Consider the following 23,514-nt stretch of genomic DNA (forward strand, 5'->3'; position numbering starts at 1 on the left):
CATGACGATGCAGGAGAGGCGCCCTCGGTTCGAGGCGCTCAAGTAACATGAGCGGCTAAAGGACAGAAACGTTGAGCCTCTATTCACACTTCTGTCTGCTGTCCTCATAAAAATCAGTCTGTAGCAGGTCACCTCCCCTTTGCCTCCGACAGGTACGGCAGCCTTCACCATACTCATAGCTGTCTGACACTATAACACAATTTTTGCACTGCAAAGCTGGCAAGGCTAATAAGAAAAAATATGCATTCAATGTCCTACACTGAGGGGCTTAATATCCCACAAGACAGCACAGAGAGTGAAAGCGAGGCAGCTATACAAAGTGAGGATGAGCAGTTGAGTAGAATATTGGACAGATGTCTCCAGAGGAGCACGACAGCGGAGAACAAAGCCCAGAGCTCCCTTAGATTCACTGGCTCCTATTCCTGTAACCCAGCCCCACTGCATGACAGGACCTAATACAACAGCACCGAAATGCTATCCTCTGTGCGAAACTTTAATCTCTGGCTCGATGTCACCTCAACCCTGTTTAACAGAACAGTCGGGCAGATAAGCCTACGCTGCACATGTACAAAATGGTCTCCTTCATACAGAGAAAATGCCTGTGCAATATGACATGAAAACTGGCTTGTAAATCTATACATTTAAAACAATAGACAGCAACAAAAGTCTGACAAACCAATGTTTACAACAATCTAAATCAGACTGAATTAATGACAAGCTTATCAGGTGCAGCAAATACATGTTTGCTGGCGATTGTACAATGTGTTCACAACACATATTCAAATATTTACGCTCCAAAAAATGAATCCCAAACCTATGGATACATTACATTGAGAGATGCTATCACTGGCACAATCCCGTTGTTACTATCTAACAAGGTCTGGAAGGTTTCCATCAAAACGTCCTTCAAGAACATGAGCTCTGATGATGGCGACTTGCCTGCACTTCACTGAAGCAAGGTGACCTGCCATCTCCTCCGCTTATTTACTTGTTCAACAGGCAAAATCAAGAGGGGCTTTGCTGTTTCCACAATGAGCTTTAATCCACCTAATGCTAACCAACTGCTTTTGAAACTTCAAGGGCAGGCGAACAGCAGTGTGTATTATCCTTTTTATTTTGCCAGTTATTCTGAAAAACCTTCAAGCTGCCAGGATCAAAAGAATGTGCAGCAGTGGAGGACTGTAGATCCTTTCTGTAAAGCTAGGCCAACATCATGTGTTCTACTTCAGCCCTGAATGGGATTTTGACAATCTGAGAAAGTGCAGAACTGTATCATAAAGTCACACAAACACGGGGTGGGGGGGGTCTGATGGTGGGGTCTGAAGGAATACAGGCTGTCAGGGTGATTGACACTATGTACAAAGATGAGTGTGACCGCATAGCTACTTTCTCATAGTCTCACAAGTCAAGCTCACGTTCATTAACAAGTGCATAAGCCACCCTACAAAAGGTGCCTTTCACTCAGCAGAGGTCACATGACTGTGGGAAAACTGGGGGGTTCTCAGCACAAAGGCAGGGTACAGGAGCACTGGATTCTGGCCTACAAACATAAAAGTTAAGGCCTAGGGGGCTTCTCCATGTCTGACTGCTTCTACTCATTCACAAACTAATCTTGTCCACGTCAGTTAAACAACAACCCAGGGTGCTTGTTTGCCACCTTGGAATGATATAGTATCCAACTACTCAGTGTCTAAGATTATTAACTTTCGTTTATCAGCTTCTGGTGAAAAGAGTCTTTGGCAGATAAATTGATGAGCTTTAGTTGCCACACAGACTTTGAAAAGATCTCATAGTCATAGTGTTGGGTATTTTCCTCATGAGTTGGACAAAATAACTGTCCTTACAAAATTGAGCAATTGAATACAGCAACATGAACTCCAGCTTCTAAAATTACTGGATTTTAATCAACACCTTAGTGGCAGTTTCAACAAAAAAATCGTCTTGTAGTTTTTGCATCTATATAGTGACATTTCAAAAATAACAGCACTTTAGATTTAAGAAACTGACCAGAAAACATGACTCACTGTGTTTATATTGCTCACTGACAGGTAAATGTTTGTCCACTGAGCGGACTAACACAGGAGCCTCCCACCTCTCTTACAGCATCCAGCCACTTCATAATAAATCTGTGTACTTCTGCTACCTGTAGTACTAGGCACCGTGACCTTTGTATCATATTAACACATACACAGGAGTCCAGGCAAAGGCGTTTGTTTACGCTTTGCCATGCCCATGAGTGGATGGCATCCAAAGTTAAGAAGGTGGATTACAATCCATTAATCCAAAACTTCCTGTTTATGCAAATCTCTAGATTTATGTAGTATTTGTCTTAAATATCACTACAATTTTATTTTGCTCTCTGTAAATGTTCACACTTTAAAAAACTATGAAGGGTCAAATAGTCTTGAGAAAAGGTTTGAGATACAACCCTGAGTTTGGGGCCAACAATGTAACAGGATGGCCTTTAGTTAATGGCCTGTGGTTTAAATAACTCTAGCCTGCTAGCTAAACCAGCTAGCTTAAGACATGTCATTTGGGGTGAGCTTTCACTGATGTTAATGCCATGCAGCGCAGGTTTCTAAAAGCTACAGGTTACCAGCTGCTGACAGCTATTAATTTCTGTTTAGAATATGACCATAAACTAGTTTATGAGAAAATGTTGTCACGTTTATGCAGTTGTTTTGCATTAGAGAGCCAAAAGACACAACTATTTAAAAATACAAGGTAATAATTCCAATAACTTGATGATATTCTGGCCATGGAAACTGCTGCTTTCATATTTATCTGTTTAAATAGGGATGATATTTGAAAAAAAAGTAGTTATGTTAGATAATAACATAAGAATAGATACATGCATGTCTTGTATCACCAACAATAACGCAGATCTTTAAGACCCAGAAAGGCAACATGTCAAAAGTAGCTTTACATTACTACAACATATTATGATAAGAAAAACCCACCAATATAGTTTGTTAAACATATGTATGTATATCAATGTAACCATGAGCTCCTATTTTAAAGTTTTGTATTTAACAAGAAAATGAACATCACTTTCTTCACACCACCCCATACCAGAATTGCACCAAATCATGACTACTGAGTTTAACCATGCCTTCAATCATTATTATCCCTTTCATACACACAGAGCACATATTTACATACACATTCATACAAACAGCAACAGGGTCAGTGATCTGGACAACAAAAGCAGACAAGAAAATAATAAAACAAGGAGGTTGTGTGAGAGCCAATAAAAAGGTCAGGCTGGATTGAAATGTGTCTTCTACATCTATTTGTGAAACACTGCATTGCAGGGGCAGCTGGCTGCTTGTGGCAGGCCAGATAAGAGCCTGTGGAGCCTTATGTTTGTCAGTGATAGAGGCTGGGTACACAACCATGGGCAAGGGGACATGACATACATCTTACTGCTATCAGCTCCTCAAACACTGTCAGGGTTATTGCCTCTGCCACACAGCCACAGCACGCAGCTAAAGCACATTTCACAAAGCTCACATGCCCTTCCTTTCTTCTGGTTTCAAAGTCCAGCATTCAATATTGACAGAAAGTGCTGTGTAAAATTCCTACAAATGCCTCTTAGTATGCACTGCACAAGCTATCAAATGCTGGTAACTATCTTGAGGGGGAACGGCACACCGATGTGCTTGGACCTGAGGTTGCAGCATCCACTCACCATCACCTACCCAGAAGATGGAAAATTCTGGTCACACAAGTAGCAAGACAACACGTAACAAGCAGCCAGCGTGGCTTTGTGCCACTTAAAAACTGAATCCTGTTATATTATTACATACAGAATGACGATGGCTAGAAATGACCTTGGTCAATTGTGAAAAATGCTTGATTTATCTAAGTCTGAGTTAAAAACAAGACTCCTTTGCTTACATGGAAGATGATTAGATTTCATCACATCTTATCTTGTTCTGCAAGTTTATACTTCAATTTTGTGTATTCCCAGAAAACAGGGAGATTAGTAGGTCAAAGCACTAAACTTATTATGCATGCCCATAATGATTACTTTACTGAATTCATTACATGGACCTCAATTGCACATCCCCACAATTTGTAAGAGGTATTGAATTACCTGCAATTTATTTTCTTAGCAAACATTCCAATAAAAATAGAACCAAGCTGGTTACAATTACCAGATTCACTTGTCTTGTTCTACAACTGCATTATGATAAATCAGAACTGCACTACTAGATTCACTAACAGTTGTACAAGACTGGTGCAAAAACTTGCAATTGAATTGAAGTGCAAATTCTTTTTTGGCTTAATTAATAAATTTAGTTCAAATCTGCGGGGGAAAAAATTATATTAAATTATTATATTATTATATTAAAATATTTTTCAAACATTTCAGAGCTTCAGAAAACTAACTTGTTAAAGATAACAGGTTCTAATTTAGTGTTTGAATTTGGGTGGTGCAGTAACCCTTTTGTTTACATTTGATCAGCAACTGAGCCTTTAAATACGTTCAAAAACACTAACATCACACACATGTAATGCAGTCTGTAAACTGTTTCATTTTTTTCCCAGTTTCACCATCACATAAAACTGATCACCTTATTTGACTACACTGATGAAAGCTGTAAGACAAAAACACATTGTCCATGCTAAATTTAGTCAAAACATGCTGAGCAATGTGTTGATGTGATCTGACCACAAAACACACTACAGCTGCAATCCTGCAAGTCTGATCTCTGTGATGCGATATCATATGAAATCACATAGTTATGACCCTGAGCTCAACTATCTTTTGTCTTACTGTGTGCAACAATATTACTTTGCAGAGCAGCATGAGCAAAAAGCTGCATTAATGTGAAAACAACATTGAAAATTAACACAGCATGAACTGATGCTCCTGCCAAAACAACAAAAGGAAGCCAAACAAAAATCTGAATAATAATGTGCTGAATGTGAATTTAACTTGTTGCCTAAAGGTTGGCTGCTAGCTATCACAAATAAAAAGAAGCAGCCTTTCAGAATTTGAGGCTGCATTGTCTGGGTTTTATGTCTAGTGTGGCTGCCAAAGTGACAAGCTACAGCTATGAGCAAGGCTCAGGACCTTGTACTGCTCAAAGGGAACTGCAGAGTTGCCGATTGTCTACCCCAACATCCCTGAAGAAATGTACTGAGGGTATGATTGTATGTGATTTTAGCTTAAAATAATTCCCCACCCTCCATAATGGATACCGCCTCCATGAGACCATGAAACTGTTAAACCTGCGGTTCCACATTGTGCTAAGCGATGCTCCAGTCTACCCAGAGTGTTGTCAGACATTTCAATGTCAGAAGACAAGTCTGAGCTTCTTATGTCAGCGGTAAAACTTATCACTGCAATATTTTCCCATGGCTTCAAAGGGAATTCGCTTTTTTGTGTGTACAGGCATTGGACAGCTATGCCAGACTGGCAGTATGAAGCAAACCTAAACATGTTTGAATGTCATTAAGCATACCCCCTCCCTCTTTATTGCTTCCATCTATGTTTAGTGACCTTGCATACTCTTCCTTCTTGATGCTTTTTACTTGTACAGCTTCATCAAATTTATTCCCATGATGCTTTGGGGAGGTTTCCAACAATGATTTTCCCCACAACACTCAGAACAATTAGCATTCCGTTGCTTTGTTTTTTCCCCTCATTTACTGTAAAGAATCTCCACATTCCTAGCTAGTGACGGATGATGATACCTGCTAATACTTCCTCTTTCATAGAATTGTTCCTAAAGGTGTCATCAGGCCCACTCAGGCTTTGCTCTAAGTGTATAGTGGCAAGAAAAAGTATGTGAACCCTTTAGAATGACCTCAAAAAAGCACTTCTGGTAGCTGCTGAAATAGACCTGCACAATGTTTGGGGGTGGTCTTCCTAAAGAACTGCTTCAGCACAGATATATTCTTAGGATGTCTGGTGTGAGCAGCTCTCTTCAGGTCATTCCACAGCATCTCTACTGGATTAAGGTCTGAACTCTGACTGGGCCAATGCAACAGGTGGATTTTCGTAGTTTGAAGTCATTCTGTAGAGGTGGATTTAGTTTATTTTTAGCACCATTGTCCTGCTGCATCACTCAACTTCTACTGAGCTTCAGCAGGTGGACAGCCACCCTGACATTATCCTTTAAGATACCTCGATAAACTTAGGAATTAATTTTCACCTCAAGGATGGCGAGCTGTCCAGGCCGAGAGGCAGCAAAGCCCCAAATCATAATTGGAATGATATTTTCATGTTAGTAAGCAGAGGCCTTTTCACACCATACATAGTGTTGCATGTTCTTCCTAAACAAGTGGACCTTAATTTCATAAGTCCATAAAACTTTTTCCCAGTAGTGTTATGGAGTTTCAAGTTGCTCTTCGGCAAATTTCAATTTGTTATTGTGGAAAGCAGCAGCTTCCTCTGTGGTGTCCATGGCAGAACATCATGCTCCATGCAATCATGATTTGTGTTTTGCAGACTTGTGAACAGATATGTTAACCAGTTCCAGTTAATTCCTTAAGCCTTTAGTTGTTCCTCTGATGTTCTTTGTTACATTACTGGTCATTCTGCATTGTGTTTTTGGAGTTATCCTAGATGGACGCACACTTCTAGGGAGGTTAGTTGCAGTACTAAAGCATCTCCGTTTATAGATTGACTGTGGAGTGATGAATATCTATTCTCTTCAAGATAACTTTGTAAGCCTTTCCGGCTTAATACGAATCAACAATACCTCATCATAAGTCTGTGCTTGTTCATAACTGTAACTTGGATGAAGATCTTTCTATATTTTAGAACAAATCTTTACATAGATGGAGGTCATTCCAAGGGGTTCACTTAATCTTTCTTGCCACTGAATGCCCAATATGATTTTCTCTTCTTTATAACAAACTGTTCATGCACACAATTCAGACATCTTATCAAGTAACTGCAGGGTTACATAAGTTCTGGCTATTCTATGAATGAGTGTGAGTTTAAATAGCACATATCCAGGTGAATGAAAGCAAACGTGCCATAGAAATTGTATCCAGTGTTTCTTTTTAAAAGAAGATAAGCAGTTTGCTCTTTCAGTGCCATAATGATCATTAGCTATGAACGTGACCATTTCAGAAATCTTACCAAGCACAGCCTTCACCTCGTCTAAGGGTCAAGAGTTGACAGGACAAATGTTTTGGGATAAGTGCAGCTAACATTATGACCTTAGGTTAATTACGAGTAACAGGGTAAAAGAAGTACCTGTATAACGTTAAGGTGAATTTATTCAAAGTTATAGGGAGGTATTAAGTTCACTTAATGCAGTGTTAAATTCAGTACAATAGTTGTGGTGGACACCCTGTATCAACAATACAATACAATGACTAGCCAACGTTTATGATATTCAAAATTGAGTTTAAAGTCAATAGATATAAAACGACAACCACATGTTAAAGTAGACGCTTTTCTGAATAGTTTTAAAAGGTAATAATCTCACTTCACCCATAAAGCTACGTAACTGCCCATTAGCACATTAGCCTTAAACTTGAACTCACCTGTCCAAATTCTGCTGCATGACAACTGCACCCTGTTCCGCCATTATCGTTCAGAAGCAAAACAATACTCAAATGCTTTCTTCTTAGTATATGGGTTTAACTGCGTTACAGATAAAACATTAAAATGGCACGCCTGTTAATTTGCTGCAGCTGAGGTTGGAGTAAAACCACTTGCTAGCTAGCTGAGGAACTAACGCTAACTAGCTGCATAGGCCTTTGTGTTGACACGGCGTCAGCTGCAAACGAGCCAATTATTTAGCATAAAACTATTCCTGCACGGTCATGACAGTCTAAACAGCATCTATTGGCGACCGATGCACTAACTCACGTAAAAATCCTCTTTACATCGGCTACGGCCTTGTTTGTCACTAATATCATCGTATTGGCGTGACCGTTTGACTCCATTGACTGGCCGTCTCTGAGGTAACGTAAAATAGCACGGCTGTGCGTGTTGCGTCATCAAAACAAGGACAGCGCCGCAAAGGGAAACCGTTCCTCTGACATGGGAAATGTAGTCTCGTAACGCTTCCCTCCCTCTTATGGCTAAAAACATCAACTTAATGTTCTGAATCCACTGCGAACAGATGTGCCAAAGGGAGGCCACGGCTTTCTGGAGACACGGCCGTCATGAAGATGCACATATGGCTACAGAACATATCTAATAGTGGTAAGACGTTTTAATTAGGATAGATTGTTCATGTCAAACTATATACTCCACACCATATCTGCTTGTCTTTACTTGAGTGTTAGAGTATTTTTATTACATCATTCCAAGCTTTTCTGCAAAATGAGTGTAAGTAATTTATTATTTATTTCAATTTATTATTGGTGTCTTGCATATAAAACATGCGTGTGAGTGAAAGCACCTGTGTAAGAGAGAGAGAGAGAGAGAGAGAGAGAGAGAGAGAAAGAAAGAGAAAGAGAGAGAGAGAGAGAGAGAGAGGGAGAGTAAGAGGGGTGTTACTGTCAGTCATTGCTATTTTTATTACTTGTAACTTCACCTATGGGTCATCTTTGAAACTGATATAAAGACAGATATACATACATACATACATACATACATACATACATACATACATATATATGTGTGTGTGTGTGTGTGTGTGTGTGTGTGTGTGTGTGTGTGTGTGTGTGTGTATAACAACATAGATAGGCTACATATTTGTGTTGACCAGCCACTGCAGAGTGAGAAACTACAACTCCCTACAGCCTCCTCGGCATCATCCATGCGCCGCAGTCAATCAGCTGTTGAGGCAACTGCTGACTATATCGGCACAAGGGTAGCTCGTTTGTCATATCTAAACCCAGACGAGGCAAACAGAAATATCTTTACTTACAGAGTCACAAAAAGGTGAACGATAAAGGTAATTCAAGCTTCACGTCAGGCAGAGAGGAGACAGCGCTGTGTGTGCATGCTGTTTTGTCGTTTGTGTGGAGGGGGACACATATGGATTAAAGGGGGATTTCAAGGCAGAGACAGCTTCATGAAATGTATCGGATGCCTCGATCAACGCGATTAATAGGCACTTGAGGGGTCAGGGTTTTGCAGTGTCTGTGGTAAAGGGGCCGGTGAGGTGAGCCACTGTTGGCTGCTGATTATGCTGCTTTGATGACCTTGGAAGCGCAGCTCTTGGAGGAGAAAACACGGATTAACTGGTGGGGTGTGTGCAATGCAGGCTATTGCGATTACCTTGAAAGTCCAACTTGTATCACTGCCATCGCGCTGCTGAAATTATCCCGCATGTCATCTGGCAGTGTTATTTTCAAAGTCTGTAGACTATTGCATCCATGATATTGAAAGGCCTCAGCGAAGGCTGCGTGTTAGCTCTCCTGTAGCCAGATTCCAACAAACAGCCTTACCAGTGTTATCATGGACTTTTAATTAAGCATATTTTTAACCTTGAATGATGTGACACTGTGCCACAGCCTATCTTTGTGTCTTGCATGCGCTCCAGATGACAATACGCTCAAATGCTCCGTATAGCCTTGCAGAAATCAAGCATATTGTGCTCTATTTACATTGTACATTAGTCCAGCTCACTTCTATGTCGTATTAATAATGTGGCAACTTTATGAATGCAAAATTGTCGTAATAATAGGCTTATTTGAATGTGTGCTTGTTAGCCTTGCTCATGCAGGGCGCTGTCTCTGTTATTCAAAGTAAAGGATCATTTGCATGAAGGGTTCAACATAATCTCTCAATTTGAATATAGGACACCGAGTAGAGCTTTGAGTTACATTCCACCTTGGGCTTTTATTATAGGATTATTGCCTTAAAATTCAAGTTACGTGAACAGGCTACATCTTGTTTAATGTGAATGCCAAACCCGTGGATGTGTCAATGCGGACCTCAGCCAGAGCCCCTCTTTGCGCTATAATAAAATCTCTTACTATAAATCATATGATTCCTGCAGGGACTTGTGTACTGCATAGTCATTTTTGCCAGTCACCTCTATCTTCTCCATTCAAGTATCGTCGTCTTGTACACTGTGCTGAAATATGATAAGACTAGTATATGTTTTATTATATGGGAAATGTCTAGCCGGTAGGACGAGAGGTCTTTGCGGTGTAATAAAGTGGTTCAGGTGCGTCACTTTCTACTGCGTAAAAACGGCGAAGTGCGCCTTTCTTGGAAGTCATATTAGTCAAAAAAAAGACTGTGTAGTCGTGAGTGTCGAAGTGCCTGAGTCAAAGCACAACTGTATTTTAACCTTGTTGAAGGACAGCTGTATTTACTGACGTATGTAAATGAATATAGGGGAGGTCCTTGGGCAAAAAACACACACTGAATCAGTTTCACATTGCAGCCCCGGAGTTCCTGCGTGGAAGGAAAAACGAGACGTGGCGAAATCTGGTGAATATCTGACTGCAGCCGTATGCTCCGTGTATAATTTGTGGGATTTGTGAATCACTCTGGTGTAGTCTTGGGAAGTGTGTTTTTTCCTCTTCTTTACGGCTAAATGGGTGATCACGCATTCGCTTTGCAGTTGCCTGGTCCCTCTAACATCATATCCTTGTCGGAGTTGTCCCAGTTCATCAGATACTACAGCAGCCCAGCAAGCCCGGTGTATGATCTCCTGAATTACAACAATAATAATAACTCCTCGTCTCTGTTTCCCCCCGTTTCAGCTCAGCAAACCATGCAGGATGATTTACTGATGGACAAAAACAAAGCCCAGCCTCACCATCAGCAAGATCCGACGCAAGTAGACCCTCCTCCCTCCACCCCGACCCCGTCATCGGAGCCCACTTCTTCTTCATCGGAGTCGGAGAGCCCGTCGACCGGGAGCAACCAAGCGGCTTCAGCGCTGAACATCAGCAGCAAGGACAAAGTGCCGATGGAATCGCCGATCCTGCCCGGGTTGAGCTTCCACCACCAGCCACAGGAGACCGGCGGCCCCCTTTCCTCCCCTTCCTCCTCGTTTGGGAGCACTTGGTCCACGGGAACCTCAAACGCCGTGGACGATAGCTTTTTCCAGGGAATACCCTCGGTGAACGGGACGATGCTTTTCCAGAACTTTCCCCACCACATCAACCCGGTCTTCGGGGGTAATTTCTCCCCGCAGATCGGCCTGGCTCCCCAGTCCCAACAGCATCAACAGCAAGCCCAGCAGCAGCAGCAGCCGCCGCCGCCGCAGCAGCAGCAGCAGCAGCAGCAGCAGCAGCAGCAACAGCAGCAGCAACAGCAGCCCCAGCAGAGGAGATCCCCTGTCAGCCCCAGTCAAGGCCCCTTCCCCCAGAGAAACGCTTATCAGACCATCATGAATAACAGCAAGGGGTCTTCTTCATCTGCCTCATCGTCCGCTTGGAATAATCACCAAAACGCCGGTTGGAGCACAGCCTCCAACCCCTGGAGCGGGCTGCAGGCAGGCAGGGACCCGCGCAGAGCTGTGGGCGTCGGGGTTGGGGTAGGGGTCGGAGTCGGAGTCGGGGTGCCGTCACCCCTGAACCCCATCTCCCCTATGAAAAAGCCCTATACCAGCAATGTTATAGCACCCCCCAAATTCCCAAGACCCGGTCCCCTCACCCCCAAGCCCTGGATGGAGGACAGCGCCTTCAGGACTGACAACAGCAACAACATACTGCCTTTCCAGGTAAATACATTCCCAGTAAGAGCAGGCCTAGGCCTATCTGTATTGCTTCAGCCCGTGTTTAAAAATGCTGACCTCTTTGACATGCTGTCAGTTTTGCCCCGTTGGTCGACCTTTTAAAATATAGGACGATTTTTCCCGATGTATTCTGCATGAATATTAAAGGAAAACTATGAGTTCCTGAGATAAAAATACTCCAAAGTAAGCTAGCCTAGGATAAGGTCACCCTGAACTCATCAGTACCACGGATTAAGTATGTGTCCATATATTATAGTGCTTAATAGGCCATTTATGTCATATTCAATTTGCAGTTAATCGTTGTATGGCACGAATAATATACTATGTTAATACATTTTCCATAGCCTATATTCTGCAGCGTTTTTCACACAGTCACTACAGGTTGCTATTAGGATGCATTCACAGGCATGCGTTTTGAATTGATTTAAGTAGCCTAATTCAACACAAAGAGAACTCTGTTTTAAATGTACGATATACCGAGGCTGTGTCAAATGGCTTAGTTGGATTGACAAATGACCATCGGGTTGTACCGATGGCTGTCAACATTGTTATATGGTTTGAATGCTGGCAGATTGTGTTGTGGAGGTCGAATAAATCGAATGACACAGTGAGTCCTTGAAGTGTTAACCATCAATCATACATATCCTTCCGCAATCAAAGACAAACACCCTTAGTCAGTCCTAGAAAGAGTCGCTGTGCACGGTATACTGCAGTAAATAGTTAAATTTCCTCTGCCAGCTCACTTCGTGGGATTTAAATGACACATGACGCATTCAGGTGCTCCTCGTAACCTAATTCACCGACAATACCTGTGTATGCACACTTCATTACAAGTTTGCCCAAATGGTCACGAATGATTTGAATGATTTCAGTGGGAAAATTTAAAATACCTATCACTAAGTTATAAGACAGAGTGAACTGCAGAAAGAATGTGCTGCAGTGGAAATAGGAGAAACCACGAATGAGTCATTAAGTTTATATGTCTGTGTAGGGTTGCATTTAGACTTATTATCAAATTACACCAACATGTAGTCATAGTAACACCAACGGTAATAATAATAATAATAATAATAATAATAATAATAATAATGATGATGATGATAATGATACATACGATAATAATAACAATATTAGTGATAATAATGATACTAACATGAATTATTATTATGTGTCAGTTTACCCGTGCCTTATAACACGATGCCCTTGCTCTCCCCTCCTTATCTCCTAGAAAATTCTTTATTTTCCTTTCGCTACTTTCAACATTGCTGGCAGTTCATATGCGCTCTCTTCGTAATTGCGAAGTTTCCGGGAGTCCCTGAAGGCAACATTTGTTCTCGCATTTGATTGGCTTGTGATGGGATAGTGGGCGGTGTTTGACCCCGGGGATGGGAACTGAGCGCAGGTCCAACCCGGTAGGTAGGGGTACACATATCACAGAAATAAGAAAGCGATATAAAGCTCTTATTTTGAGTTTTGACAACAACGAAAAAAAGATCATAATACAAGTGTTAACATTGATATATGTTTCTGTTTCTGCTGCGAGGACGCTGCATGACCGTAGAAGCTAAATTTATTCAGGGTCAAACATGCTAATCGACCACGAATGAACTTCATACGTTAAAAAGGAAAACGGACAGTTAAGCTAACAAACAATGTAGCATTGTTGCACGGTGTTCCTCTTAACAACAGTAGTTTTCTCGATAGGTGAATATGTGAAAAAAATGTTGCCAGAGGAAGGAGCCTGTCTGGTCATTGACTGAATACAGGTTTATGGCAGTTTCAGTTGGACAAAAATGTTGGAAAAAACTTTCGGATGTTATATGAAGCGTATGAATATACATAAATTCCACAAGAATGATCTGTCTTCACCAGCACTGCAGTGGACAGCAGGCCTGTTTCCTATGTATTTCAGCAGGCAGTCTTTCCCTGAATGACATGTCTCTTTGCAGAGTAGACTAACATGAGCAGTCTCAATACTGTATGGCTTTTTCACATGGCTTGTCATGTGTTTTCCCCACGTTTAGCTATACTGCCCGACAAACAGGCCAACATAAACAATAAGCCAGCCGAATACTCCCCTCTTACTTAAAAAGGAGCACTTGTTCACCCGGTCAAAACAAGGACCCAGGAGAACGCAGTGCAAGCCCAAATGTTAACCTGTTACTGCAGAGAGGACTACATGTGCAGACGAAACACAGCCTGGTGCAGGATGAAATTCCAGCCGGGTTGAAACGTATAGCCTTTTGAGGAGATAATGATTGAATGTGTGTCAGTCAGGCCTCCCTCGGCTTTATTACTCGGTTTCCTCTGCCGAGAACCTCTATCTGTGTTTTCTTGACATGGCCATCTTACAGCTCTAGTTATCACCGGGAGACAAGGTCACAGGGCCACATATCATGCTGCATAGAGTGGTCTGTTTACCGAAGTGAAAATCAGGCGAATAGCAGAGATGAAGTACGACAGTCAACAGTGCTTGCCAGTGGACAAGTGTTGCCAGATGAAACAGAGGGGTTAAAGTGACACACTGGTGCCAATAAGGTGCTTTGCTCACAAATTATATGTTCTCATTTGCAGTATAAGCGTGTCATGTTATCTCTGATAGGGTGGAGGTTTCTCTCTACAAAACAAATCAGACAAGACTGACAACTTGTTGTTTCCATTTCAATGACTTTCATTTCAGGTGTGATGTTTCAAGCATGCACCTCTTCCTCAGACTTGCCAAAGCTACACAGAGTGACGCTGTTAAAATTATAACCCACATTTAAGGAAAATGTAATTAGATGCATTTGTTGCACATTAACATTGATCAGTCCAGGAACAAAAACGCCTTAAAGAGCCATTCCAGTGATATGAGTGATGCTTCTCCATAATGCTGGGGCCCTTATGAAAGACAGATTTAAAAAAAGAATTGTCCAAAGCAGTGCAATATACAACATATCCTGACTTTTTGCCCCATGTGTATGTCAAATTTTAAAAAAATCCAGGATCCTACATTTCCCATAATCCAACTCAATGACATCTTTAATTAGACCTTCCCTCTCAAACCCCTTTTCCCTGTTTTATTTAAAGCAGAAACAGGGACAACTGGGGGTAAAACTAGGGCTGAAACGAACAATTCTTTTCATAATCATATTAATCTGCCGATTTTTTTGGGGATTAATTGTTGGTTTATAAAACACAAAAAAAAAGTAAAAAATTCAGTGAAAGTGATGTCCTGTTTTCGACCAATAGTCCAACCTTGTTATAGTTTTTGAAAGAGCTCACGTGCCTTGGTGATGCAACACGGTCTGTAGTTCACACTTAGCTGCTTAACAATTACACCCATGATTGGAGAAGACTTGTCACCAGGATGCAAGGTCATGGTGCCACATGTCAACTGGCCTGTTTACTGAAGTGAAACTCAAAAGGCAAATCGCTGAGCCGAGCAGCAGGCGGGGTACATACACCGGCCCTGCAGTGTCATGTGGACAGCTGGTGACAGGTGTAGTTGTTGTCATTCTGTAGATCTCCCTCAGTATTCTTCAGATGCCGCAGAAGAAACGCAGGGTGAAATGTTGAGTCCCGTGTGCCCTGATATGTGCTCGTACTCGCCTGCCGCTGGCTGCCTCTTAAAGGCCGAGGAATGTGCGGAATGCAACTTAACATGTCAGTGTGAGGCTTAAGACGCAAAGTCACATGAGCTTCTCAGGAGATACCTTAATTTGAAATAGTGGTAGTGGTGACTCTTGTGTGGTCGCCTCGTATCAGATCAAGAGGTTTGAAGTCAGCATTGCAGACTGACAGGTTGAGTCTCACACTCAAATGCTGTTTGAGGGTCATACAAAACAGAGGGGCCTCAACAGGTTTGAGGGTGTAACCGGTGCCGTTTACATTAAGAACTTTTGGTGGTTCAGCTTGTTTCTTGTGCTGTGCTGTATATGTAATATAGTTTAGGATTGAACGACACAGCCAACTGCTGGAGGCACCAAGGAACAGAGGGCATGTTAGTTCATGCTCTTTGGGAATGCTCAAACATGAATTAATTAATCACCAGTCATTTAACAGAAAATTATCAAAATAGCCAATCATTTTGGTAATTGATTAATTGTTTAAGTCATTCATCACACAAAAATACCAAATGTTTACTTTTTCCCGCTTTTTAAACCTGACGGTTTGCTGTTGTTTATTTGTGCGCGTTGTACTGTCGGCCAGAGAAATCAAGCAATTTGAAGACATCTCCTTGGACATATTTTTCACTATTTTTTGACATTTTCTAGACTTAACAATTAATCAATTAATAATAATAAAAATAATAGTGATAATTGTCAGATCAACTAATAATGAAAATAATCATCTCTAGTTGAAACAGGTTCTTGAAATCTTAAAGGGCATAACTAATGCTAATCATACATTTATCCAAAGATTTTATATGTTGGGTTGGATTCAAACAGACTTTGTGGGAACACATTTTTTAAGTGTAATGTGCAATCTAAATATCGACTGGGATACATGTGTATTTGTCGTAACTTTTAAGGCTTGTATTTCTTGCCCCATTTTGTTCGTCAAAAAAAAATCCATAAAAATTCATAAAGTGCATGTCTGTCAATCATCCACTGAGAGCGTGATGTCTGCGTGTTCCAGGACTGGGCTCACATATGTAATCAACCCTCACCGACGCAACCTGAGCCGTTGCCACCATTATCACTTTGGGGGGAGGATAAATTTTGTCTGCACCGGGTATAAAAATAATTCAGCAGAGGCAGGGATATATATACGGGGTGGGGGGGTGGCTACATTTATTTCATGTACCATTATCGCTAAAGGAGGCAGAACTAACTAAAGAGAAGACAAACGTAGAAACACAGAGCAGGAGAGAGAGAAGCCATCCGTAACTGTTAAGCTAAAGAAACTAGAAGATCTGAAGTAGTGTAAACAACAAATGCCAGCAACTGGAAATGAGACATTACTCATCATACTTACTGCAGCACGTCAGCACAGCAATAAAAGCCCTGTTAAGAACTAAAATGTTTCTGTCCAATAAAACGCTAGAGGGCTTTTAATTTGAAACGGTTTCAGGAAGTGTGTTGGTAATGATGAATAATGCAGTCATTTTAATTGGACAAACTGGAGCGGATCAAAACGAGCCGTCCTACTAAAATACTATTTGAGGACATACAGTTGTTGAAAACTGTTGTGAATTCTCTGTAAACGCCCCCTGATGACATAATAGAAACTGTTTGTGCCAAATTATTTTTAAAGAGAAACCGCCAATGGGAAAAGTCCAACACTTTACCAGCCGACCAATGGTGTAACTTCATCACTCACTCACTCACTCACTCAGTCACGGACATTCGCGGCTATAGCACTGGGCTGTGGCTAGTCCAGCCAAAAAGAATTCACTGTTGCTCACACATTTTATAAAGTATAAAGAAAAAAAAACAATAAATTATAAATTCAACTGTTTCTGAACCTGACATTCCTTAATCTTACTGAACAGACTTTCTTCTTTAAAAACAGGTACTCAGCCATATCTTAAATGCTTAGTCTGTTTCTTATCATGATCTCCTCATAAACGCACTCTTATATCTTGTTTATGGGTCCTGAGGAAAGATGAGCTGCAGTGTAGTCAGGATAGGTCAACTTGAACCTGCATTCCACACTCTGGAAACTTATGTGATGTGTTAAACAATGAAGTCTGTTTGGGACTTTTGTATATGCTACCTCTTTAGGTCATTTGACTACAGTGAGCTCTCCGACCCCCACCCGTCATCCACATGTGTCAGAGGGGAGAGGAGAGGGAGGAAACTAAAAGCTCAGCATTTTAAGTGTTTACCGTTTGTACCAAGTGGGCAGATTTTTATCTACGTGGCGCTGTCGGGTCCAGAGTGGGGGGAATAACACTTTTGAATGCTCAGCCGAATGGGCAACAATAGCTGTGGTGTGCAAACAATGTGGCCCCGGCCCGGGCTGCGGACACAGGACACAGCTGCCAAGGCTGCAGCCTCCAGCTCCGGCTTCGCGATCTCGGCCTTTACCTTTGGCACACATGTCATTCTAATAAATTCATTCGCCCACTGTGGGCGCCTTAACATTTCATCAGTGGGCGCTTTAACCTTGAGGTGTTTGATGTGGTACTGGCTGTCCAGTCCAGGACTCGATAGGACCGATCTGCTTCACAGCATCAGGAAATGAGTTTGGAGAGGTTTCGTAAATCACCGGGGTAAAATACCCACCTAATGACAGTGTTACTGCTGCAGCACAAACAGAAGTTTAGTGCCCCATCACAACCACAGCACCCGACTCTAACTCTGAGGGCAGTTTCAAAACCAGCTGCATCAGGTGGAACTGAGTTCCTGTAAGACAAGACTTGGCAAACAGGAAAGCACTAAGGTGCTTTCATAACATTTTTACATAATCTCCAGCTATTGATTGATATATTTGTAATTTCATAATACCTTGGCTGCCACTATAACTCAGATATTAACCTGTGAAATGACTGATTTGAAAATGATTTAATCTGCTCTTGAAAGGTTCTCTAAGTTGGAACTAGTGCTGCAACTAATTATTCAGAGTTTCTCCTATGCATCGCCTGCTGAAATTTCACATGGTTCGTTAATATTCACGACGAACCTCTGAGCTTGGACTTTCTACACTGTGCACAGCACTGACACAAAGAAAACTGTACCATGCACCTGCAAACAAATACACGCAGGCACAGTGATGTCACCATTCAACAGTCCAAAATAGGCTGTCTGCGAGTGTGTACGCTCCCCCAGAGCCCTTCAAGTGTCAAAAGCCCCCATTAAATTAGCTCATGTATAACCCTATCTGTAAAGATTCTAAGGTTGTTTTAAGGTGTTCCTCCACGTATATTAATACAGGTCCGGTGTAGCGCACTTGTGAACATGAACGATTTTGATTCCAGCAGGACACACTATGACTAATCTTACAAATATTTTATTCATTAATCAATAAATGGCTTTTTTCTATAAAATGTCAGAAGATAGTTAAAAATGTCCATCTCAAATTGCCTCTTTAAAACTAGAAAACCAGCAAATAATCATATTTGAGAAACTGACCCACAGAGTTTTAGCCATCTCAGTCTTAAAAAATACTTAAATGTTTAAATGATTATCAAATCACAGGTTTCTTTTGTTGATTGACTAATCTGATAATTGAGTGACTGTTCCAGCTCTAGTCAGGTCTTCTTCAGTTGTATGGTAGTGACATCTGTCAAAATAAATAATACTCAGAGGGTCACAAACAAAGTGAGGAGTACTTCATTGATTACAAGAAAGGCCAAGGAAAAGCTGTTTTGATCATGGCTTTAAGTTGCCCCACTGTTATCCCCTCACATAGAGTTGACGGCTTAGAAGTCCTCCACTAAATGACACAAATCAAGACCAATGAGGCTCCTGAGGGCACAATCCTGTCTCTCTTTCACTGTCAGTTTTTGACATGAAAAGCTTTAAGGATCTCCTGACCAAGATTCATATCTCCTTTTCAATATCTACTTTATTCTCCATCATCCCCAGGGCTGACACAGACTGTATATCTCCTTTTTTTTTTTTTTTTTAAACTGTAACATCCAATCTAACGTCCTGAAGTTATATTAGTCTAGATTAGCTAAGAATGCATCCCACCCTGTCTCACTGTTGGTATGTGCAAGTTGTTGCCTTGAGCAAGGTAACCAGGCAACCAAGGCAAAATGTGCAAGTTCAAGTCTGAAAGTTTTTAAACATGGTAAAGCTTCATGGTGTCCTTCATGCAGGGCTTTCATAACTGTTCCTACTGTCGTTGATTCAGAAATAATACATAACATAGGCCTTTATTTACTTCAGTTCATTTTTATTTTCTCATATTTAACATTTATTGTACAATTTGATTTTATGTTATGCACAATATTTACACAACTTTGAAAGCTGTAATATTAGTGAGTGTGTTTTTTTAATGTACAGCATATACTGTATATCTATGAATATATACTGGTAACGCTGAATGTGCCTTGTGTGTTTTTCATACCTGATGGTTACAGTACAATAGAATCTCAATTCAACTGGAAAAATAATGGAGGAAACCAAGAAAAACCTCAGGAAGAGCAACTGAGGGCTCCCTTTTCCAAGAAAGTCATGTAATAGATGTCGTGTGCACTGAGCCCTGGTTGTCCGTACTATTTCCTTCCCTGACTCTGATCCTAACCCTCTTCCTGTTTTGCTGTGTTGCAGGACCGGAATCGGCCCTTTGATGCTTTTAGCTTGCACTCTTTGGAGAATTCCTTAATGGATATGATAAGGACTGACCATGACAAAGGTAAACCACACCCTGCCGGTGGCCCACCAATGACTATCGCTGATATTATATGGAGGAATCATTTTGCAGGTTAGGAATATTCATACGTCCATGCTTACAGTACTTTTTTTTTTTTGTGCTTCATGGGCATATATCATCTCTGGGTACATTTGTTTTTCTTTTGCTCTATTTGCCAATCTGTCAACCAATCCAGTACGGATCACCCTGTTCTGTTTGAAATTGAAATGAATAATTAATATAATGAGCCTTACCTGCAAAATCTCACACAATTTCTGTTTCTGTTTATGTGTGTGTGTGTGTGTGTGTGTGTGTGTGTGTGTGTGTGTGTGTGTGTGTGGTGGAGCAGAAGTGCAGCAATCTGCACTTGTGGTCTTAATGCATATTCTTTTGCCCCTCTTCTGCTGATTGGAACCAAAGGATCAAGTGATCGATATCACGTGACCAGTGTTTTTAACTGTGGAGTGATTGAGTGTATTTGTGGTTTATGTTGTTGCTGTTATTAACTGACATGATAACCACAAAGCAGAATTCAGATATCATACTTGGGAGGTTTGTTTGTGTGTGATTGTGGGCTTAGACATGCCATGACAGAGTCACAGCCTGAAGATCAAATCAGTGTTTTTAAGCAACCTCAATACACAGAAACAGTTTTCTTAACAGTGAAATGCAGATTCAGACCGAAATAAATTAGCGTCATGCTGTTTTATCTCCTGGGAAGTATAGAGAATCTATTAAAACATGAAAACAATGTTAAGAAATCTCTCTCACTGTCCTTTTAAGGCCATCAAATGTATGTCAGGCCTTCTGAGCAAATATTTTTGTAGCAGAGGTCACGTGTCTATTGTAAAAACTCCTGTCTCTCAGATGGGGCCCTGTCAGGTTGAGTGTAGGTTTTTCGTGCTCTCCCATCCTCCCATTTTAACAATGGAAAGATCGGTGGGAGGGGTATATAATAAGCAGAGCATGTCTCTTTCTCATGCTTAGGGTCTGTTTTCCCAACCTTGTGCTGAGAGAGCATTGTTACAGCAGAATGGTTATCCTGGCCTGGCCCAACTTTACTGGAAAGGTGTTGTAATGTCCTGCTGGGCTTCCCCTTGTGATTGTTTATCAAAACACAACAGAGACAGTGGAGATACAAGGAAAGACCAGGAGGGTGCTACACGGATACACAGTCCTACATCTCTCTTTGCTTGTTTACCCCTCTCGTCGTCATGTTTACTTCGTGAGGCTGCAGTAAGCAACCATGACGACCACAGAGCAGCTCCACGCTGCAAGTATCCCCACTCACTGTCAGAGAAAGAAATGACCAGGTACACCGTCTTCTGAATAATCAACAGCAAAAAGGCTGAGGAGGTTATTTGGATCACAAGGTTTTGCTCAAACTGAATTGTTTAACAAACATTGCACCTGGGATTTGCTACCTGGCCAAATCCTGACTGGTGTGAGCCATTTTGATGGGTAAAGCTTCGGGTTGAGGTGGGTTCATTTGTGGAAATTTAATGCCGAGTGGGGAAAAAAGGCAAGAGACAGTGCAGCAAATGTGTTGACAAGCTAAATGACAGTAACAAAAAAAAAATGTGGCAAAGATGTCCCTTTGGTTTTCAGTAGCAGTTGGGTTAGGTCAGGTTATAAAGGCGCAAGCCGGGTCCAGGTTAGCCTGATCAGCTGACTGAATTATCATTTCTTTTGGCTCGATTCTATCATCCTGACATTGTGTTCATGTCAGGTGATTTCCTGTCTGAAGGGAAAATGTTTCCGCCCCATTACCAAAGTAATTTTCCATTGACACTGAAACTATCGTAGCAGTGGCCATCAGTTTTATCTGGCCGTCTTGCTATTTTTCTGATGCTATTCTTGAATGAAGCTAGGTAACGAGCTAGCTATGCAAGAAGATGACATCCACATTCTTAATTCCCTCTACTAAGCGCTGATTCATCGATTGTTTTTGTAACTGGTTGAAACATCTGCCAACACCAGACCTGTCTGAATTGCCCAACAAATCAGAGATGTGGGTGGAGATTCACTGGCCTGGAACCAGGCTATGTTCAGGTGTTGGTTTTAGCCCCATGCACCCTCATGCTGCAACAAAGACGACAGAGCATGTAGTGCTGCAGTTGAGAGTTATTAGTTGTTACGCAGAGAAAATGTCATGGACTCATCAGGGTTTAGTTTCCCGAGGCCAAGATGAACTTGACCCCATTGTCAGACTATGGGCGAGGAGCATCTTAACTTAAAGATGTATTTGGGAAACAGGGCGCATGTAATAAACAGGAATATGTTTTTTAGGTGCTTTCCGAACCTCATCAATTATTCTCACAATCAAAGAAAATATGCACCATACAGACAGTATGATGTTGTTACTTGAATTTGAAAACATAAGTGATTTACTGTCTCTTTTGATGTTGGGTTATTTTGTAAGAATTCACAAATCTAGTTGGTAATTCTCAACTGAAACTACTCCTCTTTTGACCAGATACCGACCTAGACAAGTTAATAAATGATCTTTTTTTTTCATCCAAGTTGTTTCTGAAGCCAACCACTGTTGCTGTAAGTCTGGCATCCCACTTTGGCGATACTACCCACAAGCTGAAAACCACCAGTAAAAACCAATTGTCCCAGTAGACGCAGTTTTGCATCCCCAACTGGAATGGGTCCCACCCACATCCATCCCATCACAGACATTTCTCACATACTTCTCATTGTGATGGGAATAGTTGTTTTTCCTTGAGTGTTTCATGAGTCCCTGTATGTATGTATGTGTGTGTGTGTGTGTGTGTGTGTGTGTGTGTGTGTGCGTGTGTGTGTTTTTAAAGGAGGAGTGCTTGTACTGTAATGAGAATCAGCGGGTTTTCTAAAGGGAGTGTGAGGTTACCCCACCCACACCCTCCTCTCTCTCTGTCAAGACAGGGAGGAGGGCAACCACTTTTTTTCTGAGCACTTGTTTGGAGAAGAGTCGGCTTCAAAGCGCACGCGTGCGTGTGTGTGTGTGTGCGAGAAAGAGAGAGAGACGCTCTATTCTTGCGATACTCTCAAACTTTTTAAAAGCTCTCTACCTCTGGGTGAGGGGAACAGGGCCACAGGGACGTCTGAACAATCTTCATTTCTGCACTGCTTCACACACACTGGTCTGCGTGTAGTTGTTGAACTGGGTCAGCTGAGCTCACGTGTGGAGAGCCAGGCACCCCCGTACTAACACACACATAAGAGATTCTCCTTTTGGCCTGGAAAAACACCACTGATTTGACAACAGCCACCACCACTGCTGCCGGCAGTACTGTCACACACATACACACACACACACACACACACACACACACACACACACACACACACACAGGATACACTCATTCAAATTGTTTCTGACACACAAATCAACTGTGACATTTTATGCAAACCACTCTCACCTCACACACTGTTTCAGGCTTACACTCATTGTTAGCTATGACCCAGACAACTCAGCAGACATGATACTGTTTCTTTCTCACACACACACACACACACCACACACAGACCCCTGCTATCACTAACCACTTGAGATACTCATAAGTGTTAATAAGTCCCCTAAGTCCTCATAGAAGCTGCATGTGGACCCCCCCCACCCCCC

The 23,514-nt window shown here is 41.7% G+C and overlaps 2 protein-coding genes across 9 annotated transcripts in view; one reads left to right on the forward strand and one right to left on the reverse strand.

Moving 5' to 3' along the window:
* marchf5 (membrane-associated ring finger (C3HC4) 5) overlaps positions 1-7,929 on the reverse strand; it is a 29,003-nt gene extending 21,074 nt beyond the window's left edge. The window contains exon 1 of the mRNA XM_087179184.1: positions 7,841-7,929. Coding sequence (XP_087035310.1) covers positions 7,841-7,917 — 77 coding nt within the window. The 5' untranslated portion in view covers positions 7,918-7,929. The remainder of the gene's footprint in view (positions 1-7,840) is intronic.
* Positions 7,930-8,059: 130 nt separating this feature from the next.
* cpeb3 (cytoplasmic polyadenylation element binding protein 3) overlaps positions 8,060-23,514 on the forward strand; it is a 39,189-nt gene continuing 23,734 nt past the window's right edge. For 2 of the 8 annotated variants that reach the window (XM_023425850.2, XM_087179195.1), the window contains exons 1-2: positions 10,380-11,606; positions 19,826-19,979. In XM_023425850.2, the coding sequence (XP_023281618.1) occupies positions 10,473-11,606; positions 19,826-19,979 (1,288 nt within the window). In that variant the 5' untranslated portion in view covers positions 10,380-10,472. The other 6 variants (XM_023425854.2, XM_023425855.2, XM_023425857.2 and 3 more) reach the window with 5 other exon arrangements.

The sequence above is a fragment of the Seriola lalandi genome, unplaced genomic scaffold (assembly GCF_002814215.2).
Source record: "Seriola lalandi dorsalis isolate HSWRI2012SDOR001 ecotype SW California unplaced genomic scaffold, Sedor1 jcf7180002054795, whole genome shotgun sequence".
Lineage (NCBI taxonomy): Eukaryota > Metazoa > Chordata > Actinopteri > Carangiformes > Carangidae > Seriola > Seriola lalandi.